Source organism: Phocoena sinus, chromosome 3, assembly GCF_008692025.1.
Source record: "Phocoena sinus isolate mPhoSin1 chromosome 3, mPhoSin1.pri, whole genome shotgun sequence".
In the NCBI taxonomy this organism is placed as follows: Eukaryota; Metazoa; Chordata; class Mammalia; order Artiodactyla; family Phocoenidae; genus Phocoena; species Phocoena sinus.
The window spans coordinates 4,608,288-4,631,254 of record NC_045765.1 but is presented as its reverse complement, the minus strand read 5'-3'; the positions used below and the strand labels follow the sequence as shown (position 1 = coordinate 4,631,254).

General features: G+C 60.8%; 4 protein-coding genes across 22 annotated transcripts in view; 2 read left to right on the top strand and 2 right to left on the bottom strand.

Annotated features, from left to right (window-relative positions):
* RANBP3 (RAN binding protein 3) overlaps nt 1–9,353 on the top strand; it is a 54,459-nt gene extending 45,106 nt beyond the window's left edge. For 10 of the 15 annotated variants that reach the window (XM_032625018.1, XM_032625013.1, XM_032625023.1 and 7 more), the window contains 8 exons: nt 768–871; nt 2,052–2,130; nt 3,240–3,342; nt 3,792–3,916; nt 5,304–5,424; nt 7,176–7,318; nt 7,716–7,899; nt 7,985–9,353. In XM_032625018.1, coding sequence (XP_032480909.1) covers nt 768–871; nt 2,052–2,130; nt 3,240–3,342; nt 3,792–3,916; nt 5,304–5,424; nt 7,176–7,318; nt 7,716–7,899; nt 7,985–8,028 — 903 coding nt within the window. In that variant the 3' untranslated portion in view covers nt 8,029–9,353. The remainder of the gene's footprint in view (nt 1–767; nt 872–2,051; nt 2,131–3,239; nt 3,343–3,791; nt 3,917–5,303; nt 5,425–7,175; nt 7,319–7,715; nt 7,900–7,984) is intronic. The other 5 variants (XM_032625019.1, XM_032625021.1, XM_032625014.1 and 2 more) reach the window with 1 other exon arrangement.
* Nucleotides 9,282–12,171, bottom strand: CAPS (calcyphosine). Of its 5 annotated transcripts, none has more exons than XM_032625029.1 (5): nt 10,666–12,161; nt 10,421–10,598; nt 10,070–10,276; nt 9,864–9,999; nt 9,282–9,554 (listed from the first exon to the last, which is right to left on the bottom strand). In XM_032625029.1, the coding sequence occupies exons 1-4, from the start codon at nt 10,746–10,748 to the stop codon at nt 9,898–9,900; spliced, it is 570 nt and encodes a 189-aa protein (XP_032480920.1). In that variant the 5' UTR covers nt 10,749–12,161; the 3' UTR covers nt 9,282–9,554; nt 9,864–9,897. The 5 variants fall into 5 exon arrangements, with proteins under 5 accessions (XP_032480920.1, XP_032480918.1, XP_032480919.1 ...); XM_032625027.1 differs by having other exon boundaries at nt 9,282–9,999; nt 10,666–10,772; nt 10,851–12,160; XM_032625028.1 differs by having other exon boundaries at nt 9,282–9,999; nt 10,666–10,769; nt 10,851–12,160.
* A 242-nt stretch (nt 12,172–12,413) lies between these two features.
* Nucleotides 12,414–15,668, bottom strand: VMAC (vimentin type intermediate filament associated coiled-coil protein). The gene is made up of 2 exons (XM_032625078.1): nt 15,426–15,668; nt 12,414–14,275 (listed from the first exon to the last, which is right to left on the bottom strand). The coding sequence occupies exons 1-2, from the start codon at nt 15,614–15,616 to the stop codon at nt 13,957–13,959; spliced, it is 510 nt and encodes a 169-aa protein (XP_032480969.1). The 5' UTR covers nt 15,617–15,668; the 3' UTR covers nt 12,414–13,956.
* A 768-nt stretch (nt 15,669–16,436) lies between these two features.
* Nucleotides 16,437–22,764, top strand: NDUFA11 (NADH:ubiquinone oxidoreductase subunit A11). Its single transcript, XM_032625041.1, has 4 exons — nt 16,437–16,815; nt 20,816–20,908; nt 21,021–21,143; nt 22,578–22,764. The coding sequence occupies exons 1-4, from the start codon at nt 16,719–16,721 to the stop codon at nt 22,688–22,690; spliced, it is 426 nt and encodes a 141-aa protein (XP_032480932.1). The 5' UTR covers nt 16,437–16,718; the 3' UTR covers nt 22,691–22,764.
* The last annotated feature ends 203 nt before the right edge of the window (nt 22,765–22,967 follow it).

Below are 22,967 nucleotides of genomic sequence, written 5' to 3'. Positions count from 1 at the left end.
TTTGGTGCCCACTGTCCAGTAGAAGCACAGATACCCCAAGAGACACAAGAATAGGTGTTGATGTTGCACAGCTTTAGGCAAAATGATGAGTCCCTTGGCAGCTGCGCCCTCCCGGGAGCAGGAGGCAAAAGCAGGGAGGACCTGGAGATCCACCCATGCTGGGGACCGGGGGCCTGGCCTGAGCCATCAGGTCGAATCTGTTCCTCGCTGCCTTGAGATTGGGGTGGGGGCGATGTCTCGTGGGGATCCGGGCGTCTCATGGTTGCATCCCAGCTTCTCAATGGGGGGGGGGGGGCGACTCAAAGCTGTGGTTTCTTAACCCCTCTGAGCCTCTGCTTCCTCACTCAGAGCAAGGTCGCTAACACCCACTTCTCAGCGTTCCCGGGAGAGTTTCATCGGAGGATGTATTTAACCAGGCTAGCATGGCAGTTGGCGTAGAAGCAGCCTTGAGAAATGATGCTTCTGTTTTGTTTATAATGAACCCCTTAAAATGTAAGATTTGTAAGCGACCTGTGATTCCTCGGTGCAGAAGCATTGATAAAAATGCCAACAAGGTGCCAGCCTGAGTGTGCTTTTTTAAAACAAGGTAGAAAAGGCTCCCTAGTGCCTTATGGACTGTTTTTGTATCTTAACCCTTACCACACCCCAGGGTACACACATGTAGACGGAGCCATGCCGCGTGTCAGCGTAGGGCCCGTGGAGGCAGGCTGAGCTGCAGAGGCCAGGACGTGCCGTTCTCTGAGCAGTGTTTCCTCTCTGTTTCCCAGTTAATAAATGAGAACGCTGAAGTAGTGGACATGGAGAACGCCGGACACCCCAGTTCAGAAGCGCCAGCCGCCACCAACTACTTCCTTCAGTACATCAGCTCCAGGTCTGCGCCTCGGGCCTGGTGCCCAGCCTTGTACGGGGAGAGCCTCCGCCTCGGGCCCGTGGTCACCCACGGTACCTGCCTCAGGGCCCAGAGAAGCCTGGACCCTCCTGCACCAGGAGCCAGCCCAGTCCTTCCTCGGGAGGGCAAGGGCACGTGCAGCCAGAATCCCAGTCACCCTGCAGCCCCTCCCTCTTTTCTGCTCTGGACACAGATGTGGAGGGGCTGGGATGGCGGGCTTCAGCAGACATCTGAGGCAGGACCCCAGTCCCGTGGGCTTGTTCAGCCCAGCCCCGGGAGTGACCTCTGTCACCCGGGCCTCGTGCCCAGAACAGAACCCGGTGGGCCAGTGACAGCTCGGCTGTCTCCTGTCACCAGGTGCTCCCTGCCCTGGACCTGGGCTCGCCGTTGGCGCTACTGGTGGTGGCACTTGCCAACAGCCTGGCTGCCGGGGTGTTTGAGAAGGAAGGCTCGTCCCTGCCTGGGAGATGGGCCAGCAGAGCAGGCGCCGTGCGGGCTCCCACCTCGGAGAGGCCCGATGGGAACAGTGACCTCGCTGCTTGGCTGCCTGGCCTCCGGTTAGCAGAGTGCAGCAGATATTTTAAGACGCATTTTTTGCACCTGAGTGTTTCCCAAATTGGGAGGCACGTGCAGCCTGTGATGTCTTAAACCGGATGAAGTGTGACCGCCAGGGCAGCTGCCGTTTGCTGAGCGCTCCCCGAAGGTCATCCCGTGTCACCTGCCGGCCACCCCATAGGAGGCATCACCTCCTTGGTGCAGGCCTGGGGAGGGACCCAGAGAGCTGCAGTGCCTCCCGGGGGCAGCCCACTGGCAAGAGACAGCCGGGTTTGTCTGCTGGGAGTGGACGGAACACCCCTGCGCTCAGCCTCTGTGCGGTGCTGCCCACCTCCTGGGGGTTGGGGAAGACGGGCATCTGGTGTGTCACACGGCGCCCGTGTGCAGTTGGTGCCAGGCGGTGCGAGCCAAGGGTCTGTGTTTGCCGCCTGGAGAGGCCTGGCATGGAGGCCTGCGGGTACCTGTCCCTGGCACGCCAGCCCAGTCCGAGGCGGAGCGGGGCCTCGACCATGCTTTCCGCTCCGACCGTGTGTGTGCGCCGCGCATGTGGGCGTGCACACCGCCTGGCCCTGTGCCACCCTGCGCTCACAGCGTGTCTCCTCTTCAGTTTAGAGAGCTCAGCCAACAGTGCCGACGCCGCCAGCAGCAAATTCATATTTGGCCAGAACATGAGTGAGCGCGTGTTGGTGAGTGACCCCCGTGGGGACTGTCCTTCCCGGGGCCCGGAAGGCTCTCGGAGCGTCCCGCAGGTCACTGGGACACGTCGGGTGTGGCTGCTGCCTTGAGTCCTGTGAAATTAGAATGCTTTCTTTTCCAAGTAAGAGAAAGAAGACCCAGCTCAGACTCAGCTTAAACGGGGGGCGGCGCAGGTGGCCTAGGGAGGCTCTGTAGGAGCCAGTGTCGCGCATCCTGTCCTTCCTCGTCCTGAGAAGGGATTCCCTTGAGTCATGGGCCGCGCTTCCTCCCAGCTAAGGGCAGGTGCGGTGACAGCCGTCAGGCCAGATTCCTTAGCCATGTGGGCCGGGACCACCCTGTGCCACCTCTGAAGCCAAGGGAGGGCAGCCCCATCGCCACCGTGAGGCTGCAGCACAGAGTGGGGGGCGAGGGGGCAACCCCGCAGGGTCTCCAGTGTCCCCTGCACTCCTGACACACCACGGCCGAGGCACGTGGCTGACCGCGGGCCACGTCCTGGTCCCAGAGAGCCCAGCCAGCCCGGGATGGGCTTCTAGGGTTGTCACCCGCCTCCTTCTCTTTCTTCCTTTTCTTTCCCAAGCGTGACACACAGCCCCGCTGTGTCCACTGTGAGGGCAGCTCAGGCGCTGTTTGGGGCCCGCCTGACTCCTGCCGTCTTGGTCTCAGTGTTTGTTTCACTAAGGAGCCACCTGCTTCTTTTCTTGAGCGTCAGTACTGTCCTTTTTCGATTACGATGAAGTAGGCAAAGAACTGCTTCACGGGCCAGGGGGACCAGGTGGCCCAAGGTCGGCTGGTGGCACACGCCTCCAGGTGACGCCACAGAGGCTCCAGAGGCGGCTCGCGTGCGCGTCTGGGCGGGCCTGTGAGGACTGAGGACCGCCTGTCTCTGATGCTGCTCGGCAGGCGCTGAGTGGGCATGGGCTGGGGCTGGGCGGGTCCCCAGAGTGCGGGAGGGAGGCCAGCGTCGGCAGAGGGGGGTCCTCTGCTGGGCGGGGGGCGCCAGGAGCTGCCTCCTGGCAGAGGGGTTCCCTGTCCTGCAGCGGTCGGCCCCCGGGACCACCCCCCCACGCCCCCTCCTCCTGTGCGCCTTCGCTCCCCGCAGAGCCCGCCCAAGTTAAACGAGGTCAGCCCGGATGCCAACAGAGAAAACACAGTGGCCGAGTCCGGGTCCGAGTCCTCGTCCCAGGAGGCCACCCCCGAGAAAGGTAGGCCTCGGTCCTGCCCTCTCCTGGGGGCGTCCGGGAGGCAGGGAGGGGCGGGGACGCTGTGAACCACCCTCGGGCACAGCCCACAGCCGTGCGTGCTGGGGTCCAGTGAGCAGGAGGGGGGCGAGGCCCGGGGCCCTGCCTGGTGACCAGGATGGGGTTGAGGTGGTTGTCGCCCTCCTCCTCGCCCTGAGGCGGCAGACACTTCTCAGCACCCTCGGAGGTCTCTCGCTGTCTGCCGTCCTCGCCTGAGTGGGAGAGTGGGAGTCCGCAGCTGCACTGGCCGCTCCCGGTGGCCACCCTGCAGACTCCGAGGCAGAGTTACGTGGTGCGTTGCCAGGGTCCGCTGTGGGCCCGAGGCGCTGGCCCCCTTGAGGCCAGAGCCACCCTTTGGGTGTCCTGTGAGGTACACCCTCCCCCTGACCAAATCAATAGTCAATGTCGTTTAGCTAATAACATTGCAGAGTCGCTGGCCGAGTCGGCGGCCGCCTACACCAAGGCGACGGCGCGGAAGTGCTTGCTGGAGAAGGTGGAGGTGATCACCGGGGAGGAGGCCGAGAGCAACGTGCTGCAGGTGAGGCGCGCCCGGCCTCGGGGACCTGTTGGTGCGGCTAGCGGACTTCTTGTACTGCTCTGTTTTAGAGCAAAACGGTCTGTTCTGAGACAGTCTCGATAATTCAGGGAACTACAAAGATGTGTAACAAACATCTCTTGCCACCCAGAGTCAACAGCTGTGATTATTTTGTCCCGGTGGTGCTGTGTTCTTTTCTTAGACCAGACTTTATGGCACCCGTGCCCCGTCCCATCTCCCTCCCCTCCTGGGGCAGCACGTCCAGTGTGGTGGGGCTCCATCTGCCCTTCGTCCTTTCGCACATACCTGTGTGTGTGTCTATAAACCACGTATATGTGGCTTTGGGGGGTTTTTAATGTGGGGGTTTTAGTGGTACTTTTTCCCCCACTCAGTTTTTCTTCTCTCTCCATCTTGAGAGATACTGACTTACAGAGATCTGCAAGCTCTTTCTGTAAAGGGCCACGTGTGGTCTCTTGCAGTTTTTTTGTACAACAGCTTTATTGAGGTACAGTGCACATACTATGAAATTCACCCTTTTAAAGCATACAGTACAGTGGTTTTTACTGTATTCACTAATTTAGAACATTTTTGCCCCCCCAAAAAGAAGCCTTGTGCCCATGAGCAGTCACTGCCCATCCCCCTTCCTGCAGCCCCAGGCAACCCCACTTTCTGTTTCCGTGGATTTGCCTGTTGTGGACATTTCACGTGAATGGGATCGTACAACATGTGGCCTTTTGTGTCCACATTTTCGAGGTTCATCCCTGGTGGACCATGTGTCGGCGCTTCACTCCTCTTCAAGGCTGAATAACAGTCCACTGTATTGATAGCCCACATTTGTTTATCCAGTCACTTGCTGGTGGGCGCTTGGTTTGTTTCCACTTCTGAGGTATTAAGAAGGATGCTCTGTGAACCTTCACATAATAGTTTCTATGTGAACACGTGCTTCGCTTCTCGTGGGTAGATACCTAGGAGTGGAATTTCTGGGCCATATGATAACTCCACGTTTAATGTGTTGGAGAACAGTTTTCCACTGTGGCTGCCCCATTTTCCGTCCCCATTAGCAAGGTGTGAGGGTTCTGATTTCTCCACATCCTCCAATACCTGTTGTCATCTGTCCTTTTGGTTATTACCATCCTAGTGGGTGTGAAGGGGTATCTCATTGTGGTTTTGATGTGCATTTCCTTAATGATTATTTTTTTTTAATACTCCTCTCAAGATGTAAAATCCATTCTAGTTCGAGGGCAGGACAGAAAAGTGGCCAAGGGCCAGACGTGTCCCCCAGACCATAGTTCGTTGACCCTGCTGGTTCATCGCGGGTTCCCTGCAGGCTCCCGGGGTCTGTCTGCTGGCCAGGGTCCCTGCTCACCCAGAGGGCCACCTTGTGTTCCAGATCCAGTGTAAGCTGTTTGTCTTTGACAAGACCTCGCAGTCGTGGGTGGAGAGAGGCCGGGGGCTGCTCAGACTCAACGACATGGCATCGACTGACGATGGGACGTTGCAGTCCCGACTAGGTGAGCTTCGGCCAGGTTTCTCTGGAGGAGCCTGGGGCGCGGCGGGGCGGGACTCCCTATCTGCACCCACAGCCGGCCCTCAGCCTGCGGGACCCGGCCTGGCCCAGAGGCTCCAGCCGCCAGCCCTTCTGTGATGTTCCTCTTCCTGATCGTGAAAGTGGATGAAAGGATTTAGCCATTTTCAAACGTATTTTCTTATAAAGTGTCAGTTGTTTCGTGGTGAGTAAACAAAGAAATCAAACATCAACGAAAATCTCTTCATAAAAAGAGGGAAATCTCTGTCTGCCAAGAATGTTTTGGCGGTCCATTCCTGTTCTGTGGATCTTTGTTAAGGAAGTGGGGTGACTTTGTCTCTTGCTCTTTTCACTTGCCGTTTTGTGGGCGTGTTCCTGTGTTGTTAAATTTTCCCTAAAATATGACTGTTTGTGAAAAGCCTCTGTATGGATTAACATTCCGTCGGCCGTGAGTGTATTCAGCCATTTCCCTGCCGATGGACATGTAGGTTGTTCCTAATTGTTTTTGACTTGTAAGTAATGCTACTGGGGCCATCTACACGTGAATCTTATTCCCAGAAGTACGCTTGTTACAGAACAGATGTGTGTGCGGGCGTGTTTGTATATATGTGAAACGTGTGTGTTCATTTTTTTGTTTGTTTTGTTTTGTTTTTTTAATCCTCCCCAGTTAAAATTGTCCTGCGGCCTTTACAGAAACATCCATTTCTGGCCCAGGCGTAGCTCATGCTGTGTCTTTTCGGCACTGTTTTTATGCACTTGGGCTTCTGTTCAGGCACTGTTCTTTTTCATTTTCCCTAATGGAAACGTGCAAGTGTATCTGGACAGAGAGGGCGCAGGATTTTGAGCCCCCGCAGCTCGTGGCTCTGCCCCTGGGTCATCAGCCTGTGACCAGCCTCGTTGTAACTGCACTGTCCCCTCCCTTGTTGAGATCCTTCCCGGCTGTCGTCTCCTTTCACCCCACGCAGCCTTTGATCCTTGGCATTGACCTTCCTTCCCTCCAAGTCCACCTTGGGGGGCGGGTCGGGCTGTGAGGCCGGGCCCAGAGGGCTGGCGGGGGTGAGGGTCACCCAGACTGGGGTGACCGCCTATAATCTGCTCCAGGTTTTCCAGTAGGGAGGGCCGGGCTGGCAGGAAGGCCAGGGCTCACCTGTGTCCATGGGGTTGGGGCTCGGGCAGGGTGGGTAGGCTCGGACAAATTGAGCAGGACGACATTGGCCTTGGACCCCACTGTGGGTGGAACTCGTGGTCTCACACACATTTCCAGAGAGGGGAGGCCTGTCCCCTGTTCTTCTCCACTGTGTGCTGCCCTCAGTCTACCTTTGTCTCCCTCCTGATGGAGGCTCTGAGCAGCGGTCAGCCCCGACCCTTCCTCTAAGCAGTTAGCTCCTTTTCGTGGGGCAGGAGCTGCGCCTCGGCCTGTGGGTGGCGACAGTCAGGGGGCGTAGACTTCGTGTGGCTTGTCCCCAGTGTGCAGACCCACCTCCACCTCCTGCTGCTGCCTGTCCAGCCCCTTCCCCAGGGGAGCCGCCACCCTGGCACCAGCTCCACCCACTGGATGTGCCGCCAGGGGTGGGGGGTTGCCAGGGCTGCCGCTCAGCAGACAGGAGGCTTTCGTGGACCTTGGGGGGATTGTGGGATTTCACCCTGGGGGTGTTGGCTTTCCTGCAGATTGTGTCTGTTCTCGTAGCGGCTTCGTCGAGGGGTGGGGGGCAGAGCTGATGGCCTCGTTGGTTGCAGTGATGCGGACCCAGGGCAGCCTGCGGCTGATCCTCAACACCAAGCTGTGGGCCCAGATGCAGATGGACAAGGCCAGTGAGAAGAGCATCCGCATCACAGCCATGGACACGGAGGACCAGGGTGTGAAGGTCTTCCTGATCTCGGTGAGCAGCCCCAGGGACGGGCTGGGCTGCCCCCGGCCTCTCGGGGAACAAAACTGTCCAAACAGCCCCCGGACGAGGGCAGGGCAGCCCCATGCCTAGCACTCAGAGCCCTGCACTGAGGGCCTGGCCGGGGAGAGTAGGAGGCCTCCAGGGTCGGGATGGCTCACCGAAGGCTGGCCCGGCCCAGGCTCTGTGGACCCCTCGGGAGGACAGGCCCTGGGCCTGGGGGAGCTTCGGTCTGCTGTCCCCGGGTTTGTCGAGGAGAGAGGTCAGGCTCCTCCCCAGTCCAGCCCGGGAGCTGGGACATCCCATTACGGCAGGGGCTGCGGCCACGTCACCTGAGGAGGGGTCTCCCCGTGAGGCCTTGTAACCTGGCCCTCCCCTCTGCCTCCGCCAGGCCAGCTCCAAGGACACGGGCCAGCTGTACGCGGCCCTGCACCACCGCATCCTGGCCCTGCGCAGCCACGTGGAGCAGGAGCAGGAGGCCAGGACGCCGGCCCCCGAGCCCGGGGCGGCCCCGTCCAACGAGGACGACAGCGACGACGACGACGTCCTGGCCCCGTCGGGGGCCACCGGAGGCGGTGAGCCGGGGGTCCCGGGGCTGACCCGAGGGGTGGGGCTGTGTCCAGGGCAGATACCTGACGGCCAGGCCACCGCTCCCCACAGGCGCTGGCGACGAAGGGGACGGGCAGACGGCCGGGAGCACATAGCGCCGGGAGCCGGCTGCCCACGAGCCTGCTGCTTTGTCCGTCTGTCTGCCCGCCCGCCCGCCCCTCCCTCCGGCAGCGTCGAGGCGCGGGGCTCGGGAACCACACTCCCCGCTGGGTGGCCACAGTCTGGATCCGCACGTCCCGTTCAGAAGCAGACTCGGGAACTGCCTGAATGTGGTTTGGGACACGAACCTCATCATATTGATGAGCGAAACGAAAAAGAACATTTCTTCCCTCCCCACCTTGAATTGAGATGGCACATTAAGACTTGTCACGCTTCTCACTGGGACTGGGACCCCTCGTTTCCTCACCCCACCCTCGTCGTGTCGCCAGCTCTCCCCACCTCCGCCTGCCCGGGCACCGGGTCTGTCCACACAGTGTCACGCTGGGCCTGCTGGACCTTCTGTTACTACTGTCTTTACCTCCCAGCTCCCACGTTCTGATTCGGGGGGTTTATTTTTAGACCTTTTCTTTCCCCCGCAAGGCTTTGTGTTTGGTTTCCTAAATCGAGGCGCTTCTCTCCTGTGTGTCGAGCAGGCACGGCTCTGTCGTGGGCTGCGTCCTCGTCCCCCCTGTGGCCGCGGCCCCCGTGCTGGGGGTGCTCCCCACCTGGGGTTCCTCTAGGCCAAGTCGTGGGGTGCGGAGGGGTTGGGCCCTGGGCCTGGAGAGCCTATCTAGAAAAGGGTCACTGGGCGTGGGAGGGCGTGGGAGGGCTCCCCCCCCATCCTCCTGTCTGTTCCCATAACATGGGTCACCCGTCATCAGGCACCCAGGTGCAAACCTGCTTCCTGCTGTTGGCCGTTCCTTCCTTGCCCAGCCCTGGACATCTCTGCCCCCAAGACCGTTGAGGGCTGGGGGCCTCTGTGAGAGGCAGAGGGGGACCCTGGCAGGGCCTTCAAGGAGGGGGCAGCGAGCGGACCGGTTCCAGACAACGGGCAGAACCCATGCTCACAGCACACACAGGAGCGGCGCCCTCTGCCCGCCCCACCCCGTAGCGTGGCCAAGAGCCAGCTGGGTGCCGCCCGCCTGGCGGGGCCCGCAGAGGAGGCCTCTGTGCACAGGGCCCTCACAGGGTGAGGGGGAGGCCTGTCTGAGCTGTGCCGCCCACACCTCAGGGTGGCCTGTGCAGCCCGCATCCGCGTCCGCGCCTGAGCCACGGGACGACACCAAAGGCCCTCCCAGCAGATCCGGTCACACTTCTCTGCTTTAAGCCTTAGCCAACTAGTGACAAGTAAAACCAGATAACGCCCATGTGTTTTGGAACATTTATGTAAGATTGTCATATGAAATGTATTTGGGAACTACATTAAAACTTTTAACTAAAACTCTGGTCTCCCGCGTGCCCCAGGGGCCTCAGGAAGCCAGGCAACCTGGCCAGGAACGGTTCCTCAGCAGCCTGGCCTGCCCCGCACTCCACACCTGGGCAGGTGACCAAGCTCGGCTGCCTTCCAAGACTGACCGCTCCGTGCAGAGCCTTGCTTCACAGAAGAGCAGTTTGCTTCCCCACCCGGGCGCTGCCTGGCTTCCTGGGGGAGTCACGAGGGAGGGGTGAGGGTGCTGACAGGGTTCACTTGAGCAGAGCCAGGAGGAGACCTGGGGTCGGCATGGCGTGGGCATGGAGGGTCTCACTCCCTGGGCTCCTGAACCAGTGACCCATCGTTGGAACCTTTGTCCCACTGACACCTGGTGGCCAAGCCGTGTCCCTGGAGACCTGGTCCAGCCGGTTCTGCGGCCTCAATCTTCCCACAATCCCCTCCATCCCCCACCCCGGGGCTGCTCAGCTCAAAGCCCAGGTGAGAGGGGCCCTGGCCCAGGGGTGCCGGGTGGGGCCCTACGCTGCATGGTGCCGGCCGAGTGGGTGTGCACCGCTCACAGCCGCCAGGCGCTGGTCATCATGGCCACAAACTCCTCATCCGTGTCCACAGAGGCACTCACGCCACTGTAGTAGTCCTGGAACTCGGCCAGCGTGACCTGGGGGCAGATGGGCTGTCAGGGGGGACCGCCGGCGTGGGCAGAGGGAGTGGGGTACCCGCGCACCCACCTGCCCGTCCTTCTCGGACGAGTCAAAGTTGTCCAGGAAGCGGCGGAGCACCTCCTCCTCCGTCCACTCCCCGCTCCGCACCCTGGGGTGGGCGCGGCCGCTGTACACCCCCCGGAGGTCATCCACAGTCACCACGCCGTCCCCGCTGCGGTCCAGCTTGGCGAACGCGGCTGTGATGACTGCCTCCCGGACCTGGGACATGGGGGGCTGGGGGGAGGTGGTGACTGGGGTGGGGGTGGAGCTCGGGAGGTCCCCCGAGTCCCCACACCGATGTGGATAAGCCCACAAGGACTGGGCACCCCTGGACGACAGGGTGGAGGGACTCGCGCGCGGTCGAGCGCCCGGCCTCACCCGCAGTGCCCGCAGGAACTCCTCCAGGTCCAGCGTCCCACTGCCGTCACGGTCCCAGCGCCTGCACACGCCCTGCGCCTCGGCTGTGTCCAGCACCAGCCCCAGCTCGGCCAGGCCCCGCTGGAGCTCCCCTGCGTCCAGGGACCGGCTCCTGTCCCGGTCCATGCGGCGGAAAAACCTGGGGGGCAGGGGGCGTGGTTGGAAAGTGATCCGGGGGGTTGGGGAGGTGTGAGGGGACAGCTCACCTGGCCAGACCCTGGATGCCCGAGGCCCCTCGGGACAGGCACTGGGCCCGGAGCTTCTCCATGGTGGCGTCCACAGCATCCATGATGGCTCAGGGCTCCCTGGTCTGCTGGATGGGAGAGAGATCTGGAGGGGCTCCCGCTCGCTCGGCAACCAGGCTACAGGCCGGGTGCCCCCGCTCACTCACCTGGCCTTCGTCTGTCCTGGAGTCCGGGTAGCCGCTCCGCCTGCCTTCTGCCTGCTCCGCCCAGCGTTGGCAGTGTGTCCTGCCAGGCCGGGCTGTTGCTAAGGGACAGTACCCTGGAGACTGGGAGGGGCCCCAGCTGTAACTCTCTAGGCACCAGAGCCTCATGGCCCTGTGGGGGCATATGGCGGGCCAAGAGGCACAGGGCAGTGCTGTTGCTGCCGCCGCTGTCCACCTGCTGTCCTGCTCGCTTACTCCCTGCAGTGCCCAGGTCCTGGGATAAAGCCAGGCCCAGGTGGTGGTGGGGGGGAGGGGGTCACTTCCTAACCACAAGGAGGAAGGGTGGGCCACAGCCCTGTGGGGACCAGTGTCCTGGATGGAGGGAGGCAAGGCCCAATTCCTGTGTGACCTGGAGCAGGTCCCCTCCCCTCTCTGGGCTTCACCAGCCACCAGCCCCTTTTCACAGGGCCGCAGCCAAAGCTGCTGAGGGATCCAATTTTAAAGGACTCGAGGTGACCCAGGCCCCTGTCCAGCAGGTGGTGCTCACAGCTGGGTCCTACAGACATCAACGTTGACTTGGACAAAGCAATTCCTGGTAGTTACTTAGGGCCAGTCAATATGGGTCACCTGGTGGTTGGTTTCCAGGTCTCAAACATCACTTGGTGGGCTGGCTCATTCATGACAAGCTGCTGAGCCAGGGGCTTCGGTACCGGCCGGAGAAGCGACCCTGACCCCTGACATCCGTGATCCAAGAGGAACCAAGGCCGCCATTACTGAATGCCTTCTGTCGAGACTTTGGACATCTTGCCAACCGAGAGCGTTACACCAACAGTCAGGATTGAAAATGATAATGGATTTCCCAGGACTAAAAACGTGGGCCCCCGTTTGGGGACGCCACCACCCGCAGAGACCCAGAGATCATCAGAAGCTTTTCAAAGCTTGCAGTGGCACACAGCACAGTGGTATTGTCGAAAGTTGCTGCCACAGTCAGAAGCCAAGCCGTGGATCACGAGCCACCCGGTCCTGCGATTCAAGCTACAGCTGATTGCAACACCATCAGTTTTATGAGAAACCGCAGTGGCACTCTGCTGCAGAAATTCTTGTGGCTTGCTGCAGTCCAAAATTCTTTACATAGGCAAAGAAATACTCCATTGTGTATTTCTATGAGGGTTACAAATGTCGGATTTTCTATATATATATAGAAACATGTAGAATGTAACCACAACTGTTGTAGCTCTGTTTGGGCATCTCCACATTTTTAAGAGAATCAGAATTTCAACAATAAAAAATTGGAAGTGGCCAGGGCCCTTCCGACCCAGAGGCCCTTTTCACTTTACCTCTCTTGAGCCTTGCTTTGCACAGCTGTAGAATGGGGTGATGCCTGTGTGCATAGTTGTCTGAGGAGATGAGACACAACCGTGTGTGTGGAGTGCCTGGCACAAGCTCCCGGGGCTGTAACTTGTGTCTCCCCACCCAGCGGGGCCCCACCCTGGACCAGGAGCAGCACAGCAGCCCCCCTCCAGTTCCCCCACCAGGAAGAAAGGAGGAAGGACCAATGCCATGAAATCATTTGGTTTATTCTTGAGCTCCGACAGGCGCCAGCCTGCCTTCGCCTCGTACAAACAGCACCCTCCAACCCCTGTTCGTCCAAAGGAGAAAACCGGGCCATTGTTGCCACACTGAGGGGTCACTGTGAGACGCCAGGCGGCCCCATCCTGAGGGCTGAGGGTGGACGCTGAGCCTTCCGGGCTGAAAGGGGCTGTGCCCCGCCATGGTTCCTGGTATGACCATTCCCTGAGTCAGGAGGCGGTAAAAAGCTACCATGGTACCAGGCCAGGCACTTGGGCTGGGCAGAGAAGGGCACAGGGTTCCCTGTTTTGATTTAAAAAAAAAAAAAAAAAACACCCTGAATATCTTGGGCCAAGAAGGGCAGCATAGAAATAAGGAGTGAAAAAATAGATTCTCTAAGGAATATAAAAAGGAGCCAGCTGCTGCTACAAAAGCTACACTGGCCGGGGTGCCTCATGGGATGTGCTGGGGTCCCTGGCTCTCTTCAGGGCCCATAGACCCATCCTGTTCCTACCGGGGTCCCAGGGTGTGCCTGCCACTGGTGACAAACAGAGAACAAAAACCCTGCCCTCATGGAGCTTCCACTCTGATGGTAAGAAGTTACATAAAGAAAATAAAATGAGGCAGTGGGGGTGGAGTGGAGAAGAATGACTTCCAATAAGGTGGTCAGGGAAGGCCTCTGGGAGGAAGTGACGTTTGAGCAAAGACCTGAGTGACAAGGAGCTAGTCATGTGACAGCTGGGGGAAGAGCATTCTAGGCGGAGGGAACAGCCAGTGTCAAGACCCTGAGGCAGGACGCTATCAAGAAAAGCTTATGGGGTGCCCAAGTTTGCCTGGGCAGCAAAGCCTGGCTGCAGACATCTCAGCACATCACACACGCACACACTCTTCCCTGCGTTGAGGGAAGGATAGAGTTTGGGGGAAAAAATCTAGGATTAAAACTTTTGTCTTCATATAACCAATGCAAAATGGCCTGAGGGTTGAGGCTCACAATTCTGAACTGAGATGAGAATAAGAAAAAGCTTTAGGGTGGGGAATGCTTCGGGACGAACAAAAATCAGGGCAAGGGGAAAAGGGAGAGAAACTCAAATCATCCACCTCCACCAGAAAAAGAGAGGTCTCAAACTCAGATGCTTCAGGGGCCAGACATCTGGCCCTAAGAGACATGTGGAGCCTGAAACACACACTCACTGAAGAGGGTGCCCTGGACTCAGATCCAGGCAGGCACAGCCCAGTCCGAAGCTAGAAATCCAGATTTTTGTGTCAGCACTGCCAGTTCTCCCAACAAGGGTGATTGACTGATTCAAAGTTTTGTTTTTAAAAAAACAAAAACTTCTCTCTGGGTTCAACATCTGCATTTGTTCCTGTAGGCCGCCCATTTGAAACCTATAACTCTTTAGCAGGTTCTGACGTTTGGACAGGATTATGGCTCTGCCGCAGGGTCCTCTCTGGGGTACTGGTGACCCCCAAGGACACCCACAGCAGTGGAAAAAGTCCCCGTAGGGGTCCTCTTTCTCCATTCTGGAATCTACTCTGGGACTCACACAGTGGTCCCAAACACAGCAGGCTGGAGGTGGTCCCTGTCCTCTTCCTCCCCAGTACTGTTGGCAAGGTGTGAACTGGGCCCACCAGGGAGTGGGTGACTGGGGACACTGGCCGGCAAGGGCCCCAGGCGCTCAGCCTCAGCCAGGGTGGCCATCAGCCCAGCCAGGGGTGGCCGGCGGCGGCAGATGTCCTGCAGCAGTTCAGCCCGGGGCTGCAGCTGCCTGATGAGCTTGTCCCTCTGGCACACGGCAGCCTGCAGACTCTGGACAGTAGCCTCGGAGGTCAGCAGCTGCTCCTGGAGAGCGGCAATCTCACTGGCAGGAAGGCAACACGGGGCAGTTATGGCACAGGGGAGCCAGAGGTTCTCTTCCCCTGCTCCCGACCTCCATCCCTGTCAGGATAAAGTCCCCCTATTACGGACTGAATGTCTGTGTCCCTCCCTCCCCGAATTCATATATTGAATTCCTATGCCACAATGTGATAGTACTTGGAGATGGGGCCTTGAGAGGTAAGTTTAGATGAGGTCATGAGGGTTTCCTTGTAAGAGACACACCAGAGAGCTTGCTCTCTCTCTGTGCCACGTGAGGACACAGTGAGAAGATGACCATCTGCAAGCCAGGAAGAGGACCCTCACAAGGAACTGAATCTGTCAGTACCTTGATCTTGGATTTCCCAGCCTGCAGAACTGTGAGAAATGATTTGCTGTTGTTTAAGCCACCCAGTCTGTGGTATTCTTTAACAGCAACCTCAGCAGACTAACACACTCCCTCATCCATCCCCGTAGCTCTTCCTGCAGTTCCCTTGTCCCCTACATCTTTTCCTATTTTGTTGTTCAGCTTAGATGGCTCCCCCTCCAGGAAGCCTTCCCTCCGGGCTCCCTCAGAGCCATGTGGCCCTCCATCACACACACCCAATCACCCCATATTGGAACTGCCTAACAATGTGTCTGCTTGAGGTCAGGGCTGCATAGGTCTTACTGATGTGCCCTAATACCCAGCACAGTGCCTGGCCCATAGTAGATGCTCAGTAAAGATGAAGTAATGAATCCAACCAGCTCTGAATTTTTTCCCACCCGGTCCTCAGCACCACCTTCCTCCCTGGGCACTTGTCTCATCCCTTTCAACCCTCAGCTAGAGGGACTCTTCAAAACTGCTGGTATCATCCCATCCTCCCCTCCTCAAGAACCTGCCATGGCTCCAGTACCTACATCAGGTGGCTGGTGGTCCCTGCACCACTCAGGACCAGCCGATTTTGCCTAGTTAGATACCCACACTTGTATGACATCTCTCAACTTTACATAGTGAAAACTAAGTCAAGTATTTTGGTGTTTGTTTTTCCAATCCCACCAGTAGTCCGGCTCCACGTGAATGCACACGATTTCCCCTGCCGGTCCTCCTTTCCAGTCTCGGCTGTGCCTCCGCCCACCTCCTCCGAGAAGTCCATGTGGCCGGCCCCGAGCCTCACCGGTCCTTGGCGCGGCCCAGCTCGTCTAGGGCGGCGCGCAGCTGCTGGTCGTGGCGGGCCAGGCGCTCGGCCTGGGTGCGCACCGTGCGCTCGGCCGCATCCAGCCGCGCCTCCAGCTCCGCCGCGCGCCGGTGTACCGCAGCCAGGTGTGCGTTCGCCTCGCGGATCTGCAGGGGCGGCGGCGCTGACATGGCCCCGCCGCGGTCCAGGCCCAGCCACGCCCACGGGCGGCCCGGAACCGGTCCTGGCCGCGCCCACGGGGCCACGCCCCCAGCGGTCCGTTCAGGGCTTCGGCGTGATTGGCCGCGATCACTGCTAGGCTCCGCCTCCAGGGCTGGGTCTCGCCCTCCTCAAACCCGAACACCCTCGCTGGTTCCGGCAACTCGAAACTCCACCCCTGAGCCGGGCCTAACTCCAAGATTGGCCAAGGTCTTAACAAACCACGCCCCCAGGTTGGCCTTGTCCTCTGGTGGCGCCCCAGTTCGGGCTCTGGCAGCAGGATTGGTCATTCCCTCGAGACAGAACAACCCCCCCCCCCCCCAACTTAGAAGCTAACGCCGGGTTGGTCAGGCCCACACGCCTTCAGGTTATGTTTGGGCTCTGGCCACGCCCCAAGCCTAGAGCATTCTTCATCCCGCCCAGGGGTTTGGACTAGCCACAAACTGGGCACAGACCACACCGTGCTAAGAATCCGAGCACTGGGATTGGACACTTTCTCGTTAAGCCCCTGAATCTGACCACGCCCCCAAATAGTCGCACGCTGTTCAGACTCTGGCTTAAGACTGGCCACTGGGCGTAACCGAGCCTCCCCACAGATTCGGGCACTGGGAGTGGCCACATCCCGCCACGTCCCGCCCCATAATGACGTCTCTCTCCTATCAAGTGGAGCACGGCCCCGCGGTCTCCTCTGTGCCTGCGGATAGGCCTAGTACCTTTGATAGTCCCGCCCCTAGTTAGGCCCCACCTCCGGGAGTCAAACCACTCCTGACCCAGGACCTTCTGAGCTGAACTAGCGACATCTGCCTTCACTGATCCTGGTCGGCCTCAGTTTCCCCCTCCAGAAATCGGCCAGGGCTGCACGCGCTCTTCCTTTACGCCAGTCCCGATTCCAAGCGCTTGAGCGCGACCCGTGTCCACCTCCGCGGCGCTCAATAAAGTTGCTCGCTTGTTGCCGTCCCGCCCGCAAGAGAGGCGGAGCGCGCCGCCCAGCAAGTCTCGCGAGAGTCAGCGGCGTCCGCCCTTGGGCGCTGGGAGCCGGGGCGTCTTGCGGTGCGGGGCCCGGGGTGTTCCGTCATGGCTAAGACGCTTCTTCACCAGTACTGGGACATCCCCGAAGGTACCGAGTGCCACCACAAGACCTACGCCACCACCAGTATCGGTGGTGCCACTGGTGAGCGCCGGTCGGGTCCCCAGGGCGGAGGGCGCAGGGAGGCCGTGGGGTCACTGGGGGCTGTCCGAGGGCGTCCTGGAGGGGCTGCGGATCCCGCGGGGTGGCAGTGGTCATCGTCGGGGTGTCTGGGGCGGCCTTGGGACGCTCGGGGCCTCTCGTACAAGATAGACTTTGTGGGGGTGTCGGACTAACTCACAGGGCGCAGAGAGGTCATAGGGTCACTGGGAGCAGTCCGGGGGGTCCCATGGGGGCTGGGAATCTCGCGGAGTGGTACGTGACCATCGTCGGGGTGTCTGAGCCGGCCATGGGGGCCGCTGGTGTGAGATAGACGTTGTGGGGGGATGGGTGTGGCAGGGTTGGAGGGCCCTGGAAGGTCGTGATACATGTGACAAGCTGGCCACTGGAGTCGTCAAAATCCCTGGGTGCTGGCATTTTGAGGTTATTGTTGAAACGCTCACCAGGCTCTGGGAAAGTGATGGAGTGGGAAGCGGTGGAGTGGGACGGGGCCATTATCGGTGTCAGAGAAGCTGGAGGGTTCTGAAACTTTCCAACGGGTGTCTTTGAGATAGTTTGGGAGGATCGTGGGTTATTATTGAGGTGTCTGAAGGCAGAAGTTTGAGAAGGTTCTGGAGTGGGATGAGGTCTTTGTAGGATCCAGGAGAACTGGGTGGTCAGAGACATCTGAAACTTTTATTGGGGGCCATCAGAGGGGTCTTAGGGGCGCTGTGGAGATGATACGTGAAGTGAGTCAGCAGCTACCATAAGGGTAGCCTTGGGGGAATCTGAGGGGATGCACAGCCCTGGCAGTCCTCTGCAGGGGAGACCCTGGAGTCTAGCCTCTTCTAGTCTCCTTCCCAATCTCAGTCTGAGACATAGGTATGATGGGTTTGGGGGCCACCTCTGTATCTCCAGCTCCTGCAACAGGGCCTGGCAGAATTTGAGTCTGCACTGGGAGGCTTTGCATTAGGACCTAGTCAACGCTACCATTTTCTGCATATTTAATAAGAAGCACCGTTACCATTTTCATTTCTCAGAGGTGGAAACTGAAGGTTAGAGAGGTGGATGAACTGCCCCGGTGTCTTTGGGAGCCGGGCTGCAAATCCCGGTCTGCTCCTGGGGGTGACTGGGGCAAGGAATGCGCCTCCAGGGTCCTCCTGAAGAGTCTTCAGGAAGGCTGAAGGGGGAGCCCCAGGGGATGGGTTTTGTGGCGTCTGCTTGAACAGAGCCTGGAGGGGGGCTTGTTGGAGGGTGTTTGAGGGGGTGCGGATGGAAACCTTTGACAGAGGCGCTATGTCGGGTGGTCGTGGAGAGACTCAGTTTTGGGGGTGGTCGCTGGCTTCCAGGAGCCCTACAGGGGACCCAGGGGTCTTCGAGGGCGTCGCTGTGTGCGTGTGTCACTCACTCTGTCTGCCCGCATTTTCTCACTGACCAACTCCACTCAACACTCAGGACCTGATTAAACGTGCTCCTGGATCCTCCCTCACCTCCTTCCTCACGCTCCTTCCTCACGCTCCTTCCATCCCTGCCGCCCCTCAGCCCTCCACCCAGGGAACTCGTTCCACACTTGGCTTCCCTGGGATGGTGAGCCCCTGTAGGGCAGGGACCCAGGCTCTAGCCCAGCCCAGCACCCTGTGGGAACGCAATAACTGGAGGAACAAATGAGTGAGGGAAAGAAGGAAGGAAGACAGGGCAGTAACTAGGAATGAACGAATAAGTGACTTCGTGAGTGAATGAATGACTGTGAATGCATGAGAGGAGGAAGGCCCACGGTAACTAGGATGAATGAATGAGTGAGGGAAGGTACACAATAAATGAGTGGATGAATGTACGTGGGCCCACAGTTACAGATTGTGAGTGAATGGACGTGCACTGTGTCAAGACGGTCACTTCAGGAGGCTAGGGGCAGGCGGAGGGCCTGGGGAGGGCCTTTTGAGCGGGTGACGGGAGCCTGGGGAAGGGCCGAGTCGGTAGAGACTCTCGAGTGCTGGGGAGGGTGGCTGCGGCGTCTGAGGAGTTAGGTGGGCTCCCGGGGACGCGGGCTGGCACATCACCTACTGAAGGACTGCTGGGGGGAGGGGGCCAGTCCTTGACCCTGGGATAGTCCGGCACCTCCCAGGTCGTCCGCTCCCAGGTAAAGGACTTCTGAGGGGTCTTGGGATTGTGGGGCACTCTGTGTCCCACGTGGCCTGTGAACTGGGCGTCCCTCAGGCAGGACCGCAGGCAACTGGGGGTGGGGCCAATCAGGTTCCCCCGCCAGGACTCACTGCCTGACTGGGTTTGGGGACCGTCACTGAATCTTGTCAGTGGTTCTTCGGCAGAGGGTCCTAACTCCTGCTTCCTGGCCCAGCTCTGGAGATCATGCCTCCCCAGGTCCCAGGCAGGATGGGGAGCCCCCTCTGATTCAGCCTCTTTACAAGGTGGGGTTTGGGGGTGGGGACGTGTGAGAGAATGACTGAAGAAGGGGGTTTGTTGGGCCAGGGCGGGCCGTGCAGGCTTGGGGGAACCCCAGACTCTGGTCCCCTCCCCCCTTCCCAGCCTTCAGCCGCTCTGAGGGGAGCAGGGACCCTAGGGTTCATCGTGGGATCAGGAGGGATTCGATCTGGGGAGTCCCCAGGTGGGCGCCTTGCGTGAGGGAGCCTTCTGTGTGTGTGCTCTTTTCCTGTCGTCCCTGGGGCTCAGTTTCCCTGTCTGGGAAGTGGGGTGGCCCTCTTGGCCCTCGGGGTTGCTCTCAAGGTCACCCCCGCTGTGCAGTGTGAAAAGTTCCCCACAGCTCTTGTGAGCTGAACCCCAGCCAGGGCTGGGGGGGGGAACACTGCTCAGCCAGGAAGGTCACGTGAGGGCTGCACGCAAGCTGTGAGGTCTCCAGAAGCTGCAGGCTTGGGGACCTGGCGGGGCCCACGTCCCTGGGGCATCGGTGAAGGTGGCGCTTGGCCTTTGGGTTAGACCCTTCTGGCTTCCAGGCGGCTCTGCTGGGTGGCATCAGGCAAGTCGCTCTGCCTGTCTGAGGACACCCCCCGCCCTGCCCACGAAGCGACGGATCAGAGGGGACTGAGCCCACTGGGCCCCAAGGAGGGTGAATGGGGTGGTGGGTGCCCTTGCTGCCTGGCAGGTGGCAGTTGTGTTTTGTCTGGGGTGGCCTGCTCACCCTGGTGGTCTGTCGGGAGAGGAGGGGTGCATTGTCCGCCCCGAGCAGGGTCAGCTGGAGGGTGGGGAGCCCCGTGTTGGAGCCAGCCAGCTTGCCTTCGGTCTAATGTCCACTGAAGAGGGTCTGGCTGGGGAGGCTGCCCGAGGCTGCCCCAGTCTTACCCCAGACCCACACACGGCCCAGGTCAGCGTTCCCTCAGGATGCCCCAGGCTAGGACCTCAGGCCTGGCCGCCCACCTGGCACTTGGCTCCAGGCCTGGCCCCCACCAGGACCCCTCACACGTAAAAGCCAACGTCAGGGGCAGGGCAGCCGGGGCGGCGGCAGAGATGTAAGAGCTGATGAGAGTGGCGAGGCTGAGCCAGCCAGGGGCGAGGGACGGGCCCAGCGGTGGCGAGGAAGAGGCCTTGGTGGCCCCGGAGCGAGCCTCCGAGCCTCTGCTAAGGAACCCTGGGCCCTGCGGGTGGATGCAGCCTGTCATGGGAGTGGGGAGCGGGGCCAGAGTGCCAGCGCAGCCGCCAAGGCCCAAGCCCATCCTTGCGGAGGCCGTGTGCTGGGCTGGTGCCCTGCGGGGGGCCAGCAAGGGCAGGGGGACGCAGGTGGCACTCTGTAGGCCTTGGTAGGGGGAGGCCTGGGGGCTGGAGGGGGCGGGTGAGAGCCCAGGCCTCGGAGCTGGGTTTGGGCCCCAGCTCATCGACTGTGGGACTGAAACAGCCCCTCCTGGGCCAAGCAGTGGCGCCAGGAGCCTCCTTGGTGGCTGCTGTGAGGGTGAAGGGAGCGGTCACCGTGTGATGGGGAGGGGCCTGCCCCCAGCCAGGGCCCGGGTCTGACTCACCTCCCCGCCCTTTCTTCCCACAGGCCTCATCGCCTCCGCCTACAGCGTGGCGCTCCAGACCCCGGCCTCCTTCCTGGAGGGAGTGGCGAGGACAGGACGGTACACGTTTACCGCAGGTGAGCGAGCGAGACCGCCCGGCGCGTGGGCTTCTCCTTCGCGGGCCCTCCCGGCGCTGGTCTGGGCCCCTGACTCAGACTCAGGGCCCGTCCCTCCCCTCCGCTCCTACAGCTGCCATCGGTGCCATATTCGGCCTCACCTCCTGCATCAGCGCCCAGGTCCGCGAGAAGCCTGACGACCCTCTCAACTACTTCCTCGGAGGCTGCGCCGGAGGCTTGGCCCTGGGAGCACGCAGTGAGTGAGCCCGCGCCCCTGACCTCTGCCACCCCTCCTCCCTCTCTTGTCTCCTGGGCCTGGGCCCGGTGGGGGCAGCGGGCAGGAAGAACGTGCATCCAGCTGCAGAGCCGGCCGTTGCCCTGAGAGCTCCCAGCACCGTTGAACCTTGGCCGCCAGCTAGCGTAGCAGTGGTTTCAGCTGTTGCTGCTCAGGCAGCTACCCGCGCCCACCTCGCCACACCCTCCCGCCCTCCTGGGGCTGCCTGTGACACTTGGCATGGCCCCCGAGGCCCCGCGCGTGGACTGTTCCCGCCCCCTCCCTGCCCTCGCCGCCTCGCTCGCTCTGCTCCAGCCCCGTGGCCTCCTTGCTGTGCCCCCTGCACACCAGGCACGGTCCTGCCCCAGGGCCTCGGCATGCGCTGTGCCCTCTGCCTGAACACCCTTCCCCCAGATGTCAGCATGGCGGTCCCTCTCGCTGTTCCAACCCCCCACGTACGATCCAGGGTGTGTGATCCTGGCCCCCGCCCGCCCTCGCTTCGTATCTCTCTCCTGTCTGCCGCGTCTCTCCTCTGTCTGCTGCGTCTTGTCAGAGAACACGAGGTCGCCGCCTGTCTCCCCCGCCGGCCCCCACGCACGCACGGAGCAGGTGGGGCTGGCCTTGGAGCTGCAGCCCCTCTCCCAGCACCCAGGGCCCTGCAGGGGAGCCGCTCTCACCACCCCACTTTACAGATGCAGGAACTGAGGCTCCGGGGGGGATGAGGTGGCCCGAGGGCACCCGGGAAGCAGGAGCGGATGCCTCCCTAGTGGGAGGCGGGCCGGGCCCCGGGCCAGCCTTGCACAGTGGAGCCGCCTGGACTAGGAAGCAGACGGCTCTTCTCGCCTGGGCGGGGCGGGGGTGCGCGGCAGGCAGAGGCCACACTCAGATAAACCGCTGGGCCTAGGGCCCAGCAGGCCGGGAGTGCTCCGTGGACGGTTCCAGCAGGGCAGAGAGGGAGGATGCTGAGGAAGAAGGCCCGCGCCCTCCTGACCTTCACTTCGAGACCTTGGCTGGGGTCTGGGTTTGACCAGCGCCCCTGAGCCTGCGATGGGGGTGTGAGCCCCGCGCCCAGCAGGCAGACCCCCTTCCTGCGGCCGCTCTCAGGCCACAGGCGTCTTGTGTTCTCCGCTTCCCGGACCGCAGGGCAGGCTCAGCCAGGACACTAGCTGAGGCCGACCAACACGCCATCCGTCCCCTCCCGCCCCCGGACCCAGCAGCCTGGACTGCTGCCTCCCTCCTCCCTCCTCCCTGCCTCAGTTTCCACGCCCGTCTTCAAAGGCACGGGGCCTGGGGGCTCATCCCGGCCACCCGAGCTTGAAGTGGGGGCTGTCCTCTCGCGGTCACTGCCGGCGCCCCGGGTGGGCATGAGTGAGCCGCCCGCGTGCGTGCCTGACGCCAGCCTCCCCGCTCTCACAGCCCACAGCTACAGGATTGGAGCTGCCGCCTGTGCGTACATGGGCATGACGGCCGCCCTGGTCAAGATGGGCCAGCTGGAGGGCTGGAAGGTGTTTGCAGAGCCCAAGGTGTGAGCCCTGCCGCCTCCTGGAACTTCAGGCAGGTTGAAATTCGTCTAAAAATAATAAATTCTGTGTATGTCTGTGTGAGTTTCCCCTGCTCCGTTGTTCTCTGGGGTGCAGCCCTGTCCGAGGAGTGCTGGGTGACAGGCCAGCGCTGGTGAGGGCCTCAGGGCAGATGCTAGAGGAGTGAGGAAGCGGCAGGAGATAAGGCATCTGGGTCTGTGCCTGACGGCCCGACGGCGCCAGCTGGGCCCCGGAGGAGGGAGCAGGCGTCGGGCAGGGGTCTGTG